Consider the following 11,058-nt stretch of genomic DNA (forward strand, 5'->3'; position numbering starts at 1 on the left):
TTTGCAGGTGGGTTGGCGACTCCAGAGTGTCTGTAGGTGTGAGTGTGTGAGGGAATGTGTGAGTATGTGTCACCCTGTGAAGGACTGGTGGCCCCTCCAGGGTGTGTTTCTGTCTTGCGCCCAGTGATTCATTCATCAGTGATGAATGAATGCTTCAGTGTTTCTCTAGACCAGTTAGAAATAACATTAAAATGTTCTTGTTTCTACATTCACTGTGCATCTGTAAGCACAATGTAGTTCTACATTTACAGAGTGTAGTCCTGATAAGATAAGATAGAATAACATTTCATTGATTCCCGAAGGGACATTAGAGAGTTACAGCAGATTGATAAACACATAGTACAAAGATATTAACAAAATAGATTCAAATACACAACAGAATGTGATCTAACATAAGAATATAAGGACAGTAATATACATTATATACACAGATTAAATAGTAGTTCAGGTGTGCAATATTTACAGATGTATGGATGAGGTAGTTCCAAATCAAAGTGACCACAGCAATAAAGTGCCAGTGGAGTGTTAGAGTAATAATATTATCTGTCACTCTGCATACATTATTTGCTCCTTTTCACCCTGTTCTTCAATGCTGAGGGCCCCCACAGAGCATGTACGATTTGGGTGGTGGATAAATCTCAGAGCTGCAGTGGCATTGACGATGGAGCTAGTAAACACTGTGTCCAATAACTGTCCACTGTCCACTCTCCAATCCTACCTGTTGGTCCAACCTTTGATGTAAAGTCAGGGTTCAGTACTATAGCACTGAGTGTCGCTTCTCTAGAGGAACCAGTAAGATTCACCCTTTAATGGGCCTGGCCTGAAACTAGCAATTTTGATGTTACAGATGATATAAATCGTAAAGCGAGTAGTATTCTATAATTAAAAATGAGCTGAAAGTGCTATATTAAGGTTAAATAAACATATACGTAGTGCATAAGTCTGGCGGCAAGCACAGATTTCACTGTTAAAATGGTAATAAAGATAAAGAGAGGCTGTATTGTTAAGGTAAATAAATCTGTTCTTGATAAAATAAAATGTAGGTTATGGGACTTTAAATTTGTACTGGGTGAAGAATCACACAAGGAGCTTGTGCGTCTAGTGATCGCCAATGCTTCTGAGAGTCGAAACGCTTGGATTCGACTCTGTCCCAGTTTGCGAGAATCTTTTAAACGGAAACTGAGAGAATATATTTTACACGATTGTGTCATATAACACTATGATCTGTACCGGCTTAAAACGCGAGTAAACCATGTTCAAGCGTCTAAATCCAGACTCTGTCCGTTTATCTAGGGAGAATTCGTTCATAAAATATTTGATTAAAAAAGATTCGAGCGACGGAGTCAACTCCAGAAATCCTGGAGTATTTCATGAGTAAGGAGAGCCGGAGATATTCCACACTGCAAGATTTCTCAGTTAGCCAGATAACTTAAACCCGAACTTAAGGAATGTCCAGATCTGGGATGTGTTTTTGTGCGGTAACCCTGATGAATCCTGTACGATTCGACTCTGATCTGAGGTCGGGTTTCCTCCGCCTCCAAACGGCAGCAGTGCCGCCCTCTAGTGGCTGCGCTTCGTCAAGGGCCCCGTATCTATGACAACAACGCTTCACGACAGTCGGCGGCGGCGTACGGCAGGCGGTGCAGAGTCACGATGGCGGCAGCGCTGAAGGAGACCGCGGCGCTGTATGAGACTTTAAAGAGCGAGTGGAGCAAGAAAAACCCGAACCTCAGCCGCTGCGGGGAGATCCTCAGCAAGCTCAAGGTACCGCATTACGGGGCTCGGGGTTAGCGACCGCCGGAGAGAGCGCTTTGCGAATGTAGAAGGAGTTTCTTTCGGCGGCTGAATGACGGAGCGGTACAGGCTAACAGTGGCTAATCGCAGACAACCTGCGCTCCCGGGATAAACCCGAAATGAACACGGGCATTACCTGGCTTAAACCTATACTAAGCCCGGACTAAACTTGAGCCAAACCCGGTTAAAGTAGGGCATAATTTGAGTTAAACCTGCTAGTAAACACGGGCTAAACCTGGGTTAACCCTGATTTATCCCAGAATAAACCCTTGGATGAACATCGATTACGACCCCGTGTTTATACATGCTGTAAATGCAGTAGTGTCTCTATTGACTTTATTAATGTAGCTAATGCTTCCCTCCAGTGGAAATGTAGTTCTTATCTTTTTACTTGTTTTTGTGTGCTTTTGTTGGTGTTTAGACTCTAGAATTCGTATCCTGAGTAAATATACGTGTGTCTTGGCATTTAGGCTTTAAAACGGGAACATTCGAAATAGTCTCAAACGCGGATTCAGACAGACAGGGTTTCCTACCTCACACACCTCAGGAACCAATCCCATCAACACTGGGCTGGGCTTTCCAGCCGCTGTGCAGTGGGTGGGTATAGATGTAAAATATGCCAGTAGTCTCCACATTTTAAGCAAGGAGATTATTTTGTTGACAATTATTTAAGTGTCCTGATGCACAATCTGTAATTCTGATGAATGTAGAGGAGCTTTTAGGGGTTTACTCAATGACTGAGGGAATGGTATTGCTATTGCTACAAGGATTGTCCTGATCTGTTCTGAAAGATTGGTATCAGGCACGATTGAGGCTTTACTGAGAGCAAATCTAAGCCCAATCCTTTGTTTTACATCAGTGCTCACTCAGGTGTCATTAACGGAGAGCGCATTGTACGCATTTATTTTTTGACTATTATTTTGTAAATAGCTTGGATGCAAGCAGTGTCATCCTAACGCACTGCAGAACTATTCAGTTGTCAAATATATACATTGGATTGATCTTAACTGTAATGTACTTGAAGTAAGGACTGTGTACCATTATTAACTATAAATATCTGATATACACTCAATATTGTAAGATATTCAATGTTAAATTAGACTGATCAGGGGCAGAAAACTTGATCTGGATGTCCCTAATTGCTACCCCCTTGGCTGATATTCACCAAGGTTATGTCAAGGTAATAAAACCTTATTTTTTTAATTTGATTGTTTTGTTAAGATGCTTCTGTTTGATTCTTTGCAGATTTCTCTTCTGGAACTTAACTTCTTACCAACCACTGGGACCAAACTCACCAAGCAGCAGCTGATCTTAGCCCGTGAGTACAACTGGAACTGTGCAGGACAGCGCAATGTATCTGTAACTCGCTGTATTCACTAAAGCCAACATGTTCTGTTTGTGTGTTCTGTTGCAGGAGATGTGCTGGAGATTGGAGCTTTGTGGAGCATCCTAAAGAAGGACATCCCCTCTTTTGAGCGATACATGGCTCAGCTGAAGTGCTATTATTTTGATTACAAGTAATACATCTTGGTTGAATTTGGTTGAAATGGTCTCATGCTGCACTGTTACTAATTTGCTGAGTTATATTTGTGTGAAAACGCCACAGTGTTGTTTGTCTGTGGAACATTGCTCAGTTTGTATATATTTTTTACTGTTTGAATGTGAACATAAAACATTTGGCAGGTTTTTAGAAGAAAAATAAGTTGTGGGTTGGTAACTGTTATTCTCTTCTCTGCCTTCTTACCTCCAACAGGGATGAGCTGCCGGAGTCCGCCTACATGCACCAGCTGCTGGGGCTCAATCTACTCTTCCTGCTTTCCCAGAACAGAGTTTCTGAGTTCCACACAGAGCTGGAGAGACTCAGCGCAAAAGACATTCAGACAAACGTCTACATCCGACACCCAGTTTCATTAGAACAGGTCAGAGAGAAAGAAGTAGAGTTAGACTTGAGATACTCTGTAATTTTTGCTTTCAAATTATAGAATAAGTAACGTTTTAATTATTTTTAAAAACATAGGGAAAACTGCTAAAAGCCAGAGATTCTGCTCCTCTCTTCTCTCGGGTCGGGGGCAACAGCAAACGGCTCATTATTATTTAAAGGAACAGGTGCTGAAACCAGTCATTCTGAACAGGGTTGTTAAGACGGGGAGAACGCTGCTGTTTGTCTTGTGGGTTTTTCCCTCATGCTGAAGTGGTAGAGTTTGTCCCCTTTAAACAACACAATGGCGCAAAATGATAATAACTTAGAAGCTGGTAGCAGGCATGGATCATCAAATGATGGGTCCCTGGACCCGAATGTTAGGTGGGTCAGTAGGCCGTGAGCACGGTACAATGATGGCATGTAACTGGTGGTTGGCACATCAGTGCTGTCAACAAAGGTGTCCACCCTCAGTGTATTGTTATATCTCATTTTACATCCTCTTTAATGGATTGTAGGTTGTAATTCTCACTCATTTTCTCACTCATTCTCACTCATCATCTCACTCAGAATCAGTCCATGATGGTCACAGTGAGTCTAAAACCTTTTTGTTTCTCCTTTAGTACCTGATGGAAGGCAGTTACAACAAGGTCTTCCTTGCAAAAGGAAACATCCCTGCAGAGAGCTACACCTTCTTCATAGACATTCTTCTTGACACTATCCGGTAAGCTGCAGCGTAGTAATGATAATGTAATGATAATGTGCAATTATTTGCCATTGTACAATGTACAAAGAAATGTGTCTTCCGCATTTAACGCATCTGTGGCAGTGAACACAAACCCAGAGCAGCGGGCAGCCATCCCCAGCGCCCGGTGGGGCATTTGGGGATTCTGTACCTTGCTCAAGGGCACTTCAGCCAAGGATGTTCCTGCCAGTCCAGGCAGTAGCCCCTGTTTAGGACCACAAGCTCAAATACTATTACAAACTCATTAGAGAGATACCCATGCTTTTATTTCATCTTAGTTCAGGTAATGCAGTGCACTATATTAATGCAATAAGCCACTTGGTGCTGTATGTTATTGCGATTTTATCACAGGGAAGGTGTTTTTGGCACAATGCAAAGCAGAGTGTTAGATGTGAGTATATCCTCAGCACCTGGGGAGCAGTTTTTCTCAAGGCCATTTAGTAGGAGGAGACAAAACAGATTTTTCTGGTGGCGTGGAGCTCAATCTCCATCCTGATTTAATTTCACCTGGTTTCAGGGTTTGTTTATTTATTTATTTTTATTTATTTTTGCTGTTATTGACTGAATCTTGAATACAAAAGCTATCAGTTGGCAACTCTGAGTGGAAAATCAAAAGGCAGAGGGAACTATATGTGCTTGTCTTTGTGTACTGATTTTATAACCCTAAACATACATACATGTATATATAATCTAGTACAAACTTGCAAAGATGCAAAGCCTCATGAGAGTAGTGTAGATGTGCTATAAGTGTGATTAATATATCAGCCTATAAGAGGGGTGTAAGCAGTGTAATTCTGACACACAAGCAAAATGTACCAGGAAACAACACAATGTATCATTAGTTGGATGCAATCTAGCGACAGTCCACTTCTCTAACCATAGACCACGACTCTCCTCTGGAAATCCTGATAGATTTTAAGATCTCAAGGTATCTGTGTTAAACATTTTGGAATAACACTCAACCCTGCTACCCACCTAATGACAGATGTACAAGACACCATTACAGGGTTTTACAGCCGAGAAGCACAAAAAGTGCAAAATATGTGGTTTCCATATTTTATAAGCTTTTATATTAATCGAAAATCCCGAATGTTTCTTTTGCAGTGACGAGATCGCAGGATGTATAGAGAAAGCCTACGAGCAGATTCAGTTCAACGAGGCCATGAGGGTGCTTTTCTTCTCCTTGCCCAAAAAGATGACAGAATATGCTAAGAAAGTAAGCACTGGATTATTCTCCTTGGATAATCCCTAACACTGTAGGTCAATTTGATGGTCATTACCATGTGTTCACCTCAAGGACTTTAACAGGGTCACTTCTTGTACAGGGAAATGTCAAGTAGTATCTTAATTAGTGCTCTCAAAATAAACATGTTGATGCATGTGGGAATTTAACATGTTTTTAATGCTAATAAATAGTTTTACCAAATTTGACCACAACTTCCTCTCACAATTCATGCTTTTTACAGTCTAGTGTCATATTAGCGGTTTATTTAGCAATGTAAACACAGCGCTACTACTGTTGAGTTCAGAAGGTAGATTGCATTTTATTTATGCTGAAAGATGTATTAATATCATCACGAACACTCATTCTTATCTGTCCCATCGCTTTAAAAATCATTACTCTACACTGAGATATTATAATAAAGTAAAAACAGCTTGTCATGCATATAATGCTCCACTTATCTCCTTCCCAAAAATAGAAGCAAGTACTAGCATTCTTTTTTTTTTTTTTTTTTTTTTTTTTAGTCAATAGATACTGATAATAGAAATATAATTCCATTGCATTTTACGTAGAAATGTTTTAAATGTACGTTTTCTGTTTAAAATTTGAAGTTAAAGAAATTCTAACCAGACTCCTGTGTTCCCATGTAGCGAGGCTGGACACAGAGCCCTGATGGCTACTACTCTTTCAGCTCCCAGCAACAGCGGACAGAAGAAGTGACCATCCCTTCCACAGAGTTGGCCGAGCAAGTCATCGAATATGCGAGACAGCTTGAGATGATTGTGTAGAGCAGTGACAGACAAGTTCCCTTCATCTCCCTCAACTCTGTATACGTATACGTTGTAATCCGTCAGGCACGAGCCACACTTAAACCTCTAGAAAAGTGTTTTAACAGTGGTGCACTAACTAAGTTCACAGACACACAGAGACAGATGGGTGGGTTTTCAGAGTTACCGGTTCCTAAAATGTCATTTATTATAAACTTGTGCCTGCATGACCTGATAAAGGGGACTTTGGGGTGGTCTGTCTCTGTGCATTTGTGTACGGAGTGTGATGTAAAATATGTTTTTCAATAAATATCTTCCTTAAAGCACAGTAAAGCAGCACCACTGCTTGATTGGCATTATTGTTTACAGGTTGCTTTTTTTTTGTTTGTTTTACAAGTCTTTGGTTTTTGTTTTTTTGATGATAAAGCAGATTGAATTTTGTCAGTAGCCAAAAAATCTCGAATCTGCTCATCTTTGTCCTCAGTGTTTGTACTTATAAGCCCTTTTAGATGCCAATGCCACTCCCTTGTGCCCTAGCAACAAGAAAGGTCCACTGGGAGAGTTGGTGGGTGTTTTTGTTGGTGGTTTCTCAGCTGTAAGTGAACTGAACCTGAAGTGAAGTTCAGTTCACTTCTGCAGTTGTCACAGAAATAGTAGTCGTTGTTAAGAATAAATAATTTTTTCACCCTTAAAAGATTTAATTAATTCATTCATTGTCCGTAAGCATTTCATCTTTGGTACATGGCAGAAACACACCCTGGAAAGAGCATAAGCCCTTCACCTGTGAAGAGTGTAAAACCTTTACTCCCATGGACAGTTTCACACACTAACCCAGTCACTCTCCTGTGTGAGAACACACCACACTCCTCACAGACAGTGAGCTGAGGAGAGGTTCTCTCCAAGGCCCTACAGCAGTGTTACAGACACATTTCCTGCAGCTCCACTGTGCAGTATTTAGTTTCCTAAAGTCATATTTCTGTGTGGAAATGGCTGTGTACCCGAATAAACTTTGCAATTTATTTTTTATTTATTTGATTGTACACCTTGTAATCAGGCTCATTTTCCCCAGAGGAAATTTTACCTCAGAGATCGAAGTCACAGTTTTCTTCCTTCATTATGAAAGCGAGGGATGCTGCCAGTGCTGCTGTAGTGGCCCGGGGTGGTTCAGAAAGGTAGTTGTGTTCCATATCATGCCTAATAACAAAGAAAGATGGTAAGCACTGTGTTCAGTGCACAATGGTGTAAAGTAACATTTGTATTTGAAGAAACACATTTTTAATTGGACGTTAAGCATTTTCCAATAAATTTTTTATTTCTGTTTGTGTATTGACGAAGCTTACTGTCTTCGTGTAAAGCTAAACTCAATTCGGTTTGATAATTCGGTATACAAAATAGTATATTAGCGTGCTTGGGTCTGGCTGAACAGAAGCTCATTATCATTTAAAGGAACAGGTGCTGTTTAGACAGGTTGTCCTTTGTGGCAACGCAACTCTGTACTATGAGTATGGAAGAAAGTGTAGCTGCGATGATGGATGCTGCTAGTCCCTACAGAAACATGGATGTGACGTCCAGAGCCCTGGTCTCCACAATGTGTGTGTGTTTGGATCATGAGAAAATGAAAATGACTGAGCTTTGGATGTGTAAAAAAAAGCCCTGTTGGTTACTTTGAGCAACAAAGGAAATGTTAATGAAAGCAGTAAAAAGGGCAAAGGGTGGAGACATTAAATATTTAACATTTATATCATTAATAATTTTTGGGTTATTGTTTATATTTTATCTTTTTTATTCTTGATATATAACATCAATAATTTGTATTTAAATTCTTGACTAGTGTAAAAAACGGAGGAGCGAATGAGCGGAGAAATAAAATTAAATTTTAAACTTTTTTGTTTTCTATTAAATGAGACAGAAACTTGTGGGTTTGCAGCTTGGGGAGCCTCTAGCACGTGGTACAAACCGCAGTAGCAGCTCTAAAGTAGCTCCACGTCCAAGTTTACAGTTTAATAATTTGTGCGTAAAGTTGAAGTAAGTTGCTTTCCTTTACAATAGGCTGTCTGTAGTTTAGCTTAATCATTGTATAATGACCATTTATTAGCAACTAGAATTGTTTAGCGATTTGTTGTCCAGCTGTGTCAGCGCGGATTGTTCTGTGTACACATCGAAGATGGTGTTGAGTTCTTATTGCACAGATTAGAGTTATATTTGCTTCTGTTCCCAGTAAACAAGGAACGTCCCTGGACGTTCAAAATAGGTCTAGAAGTCCGTCAAGGGCATATTTTAAACGTCAATAGATGTCCAAAATCCATCTTAATAAGTTAGTTAAATGGTGACCAATCGATAACGTCAATGGACGTCCAAAATACGTCTAATATTCGTCTTTTCAATGTCTGTGTTTGGACGTCTTTTCAACTTTCATTTTCAACCTTAAGAGAACGATTACGTTATTTCAACGTTGAATCAACGGTTAATTGTTTACTGGGTTACTTATTAATGAGCGACTTGCACAAGATTGTATCCGATGTACATTTATTAGAAATGGAGCCATCTTATAGTTGTAACTGGAGATAAATTCCTTTAATTACTTATCAAGCATACTTAGGCTATTATATATTATTTCTGTTTTCTCAATGTACATGTCAGGAGAATAGGCCCTGAATCATTTGTAATTTGTGTTCAACGTATGTTTATTTCCAGAACCACACTCATTTATATACAACTGGTGTACAAATTCATCGCATAATACCTGCTGTGACATGTGCATCACTGGGTTGTATCTGAATCCTGTAAGACTCAGTAAAGTGCAATAACGTTACCTTCTGGGTCCTGTCATATGTACTCTGACCGGTACACTGGGGCGAACGCCATATATGACCTCCACCCATTCTGTCCGCAACAAGCTTCTCCTTTACATTGTTGGTCCTTCGAGCCGGACTGGTGTTTACCACAGAGGATGGACCCTATGCGAATAAGAGGTGCCTCAGGGCAGCAGTGCGAATGCCCCCAACGCCGGACAAAGTTACCTTGTTACCTTGAGGACTTTGAAGTGAGTTTTCCCAGCTATAAGCAGAGCACCTCTCCCCTTAGAACTGAATATGCAACACAGCATGCACATGATCACGAAGAAGATATCATATCCTTTCAAGGGAGCACTGATCAGAAGGCTGCTACCATGCCTTCCAGCTCGGTGAGTAATACAAGTATGGATTCTCCTGATGGGCGGCACGGTGGCGCAGCAGGTAGTGTCGCAGTCACACAGCTCCAGGGGCCTGGAGGTTGTGGGTTTGATTCCTGCTCCGGGTGACTGTCTGTGAGGAGTTGGTGTGTTCTCCCCGTGTCCGCGTGGGTTTCCTCCGGGTGCTCCGGTTTCCTCCCACAGTCCAAAAACACACGTTGCAAGTGGATTGGCGACTCGAAAGTGTCCGTAGGTGTGAGTGTGTGAGTGAATGTGTGTGTGTCTGTGTTGCCCTGTGAAGGACTGGCGTCCCCTCCAGGGTGTATTCCTGCCTTGCGCCCGATGATTCCAGGTAGGCTCTGGACCCCCCGTGACCCTAAATTGGATAAGCGGTTACAGATAATGGATGGATGGATGGATGGATTCTCCTGATGATGAACTCTAACTGTATGTTGAAGAGCCTAGAGAGCTGCAGAAACAGTATGGGACTCCATTTGTTCATAATTTAAAAAAGAATTTGAGGCATCAGATGGAATCCGTTATTCTTCCCATTCACCCAGACGTAGGAGCCTCACCACCAGAGATGACGTCAGAAAGAAGAAAAAGTGCAGCCCCCCTACAGGTTGTCTGTCACTATGGATCAAATGCCAAGGAGTGGCATCAAGCTGAACTGACACACCAGGATGAGTGAATACTCACCAGAGTGGACACACGGGCCTCTGTGACTGATCACCTCCAGGCATCATATTCTGTTCACAGGATCAGAGAAAGTCATCCAGGTACACCACTATTAGCTCCTACTCCGGCACCCAGGCATCATCTAACACCAAACAGATTAGTCTCCACTTCTCATGTAGTCTCAAGAGAGACACAGAATCCTCCTCCAGTACCTGCACCACAGACCAAGTTCACACCTCCAGTTGTGAGAGACCGTTCTATAGCCCAAGGATCACCAGAAATGCAAGAAGGACTGATCAATGCCTTAGACAGAGTAATGGGCAAATTGCAACTAATTCATACAAGCTACTGTATAGTCTCCAAGCCAATTAAACTTCCAACAGAATGAGAGCTTACCAAGAATTCATGCGCCCCATTACCTACCAAATCCAGTTGATGATGGCCCCCATCAAAGTGACAGCAACTTGTTTCCTCCTCCCCAGCCAACATTTGTTACTAGGACCCTAGTGAATTCTCCCACCTTAAGATTGCATTAGAAAACCTTCTGCCACAGGATAGCACAGAGCTATTCAAATATCAGGTGCTAGTCGATCACCTTAAACTAGAACAGGCACGCCTAATCGCTAATGCATATCTGAATTCCCCAACCCCCTATACAGACACAATGAATGCACTGAATGAAAGGTTCGGTCAGCCTTACCTATTAGCCCTTTCCAAGATAGCCACTGTGATGGATGGTCCTGATATTCACAGAGGAGATTC

General features: G+C 41.4%; 1 protein-coding gene across 1 annotated transcript; it reads left to right on the top strand.

The window, feature by feature from the left end:
* Positions 1–1,605: 1,605 nt before the first annotated feature.
* psmd8 (proteasome 26S subunit, non-ATPase 8) lies at positions 1,606–7,140 on the top strand. Its single transcript, XM_066684310.1, has 7 exons — positions 1,606–1,764; positions 3,040–3,112; positions 3,209–3,311; positions 3,548–3,713; positions 4,336–4,436; positions 5,562–5,673; positions 6,330–7,140. Exons 1-7 carry the CDS (start codon positions 1,654–1,656, stop codon positions 6,465–6,467), a joined length of 804 nt encoding a protein of 267 aa, XP_066540407.1. The 5' UTR covers positions 1,606–1,653; the 3' UTR covers positions 6,468–7,140.
* Positions 7,141–11,058: the final 3,918 nt, after the last annotated feature.

The sequence above is a fragment of the Hoplias malabaricus genome, chromosome 11, assembly GCF_029633855.1.
Source record: "Hoplias malabaricus isolate fHopMal1 chromosome 11, fHopMal1.hap1, whole genome shotgun sequence".
Classification (NCBI taxonomy): domain Eukaryota; kingdom Metazoa; phylum Chordata; class Actinopteri; order Characiformes; family Erythrinidae; genus Hoplias; species Hoplias malabaricus.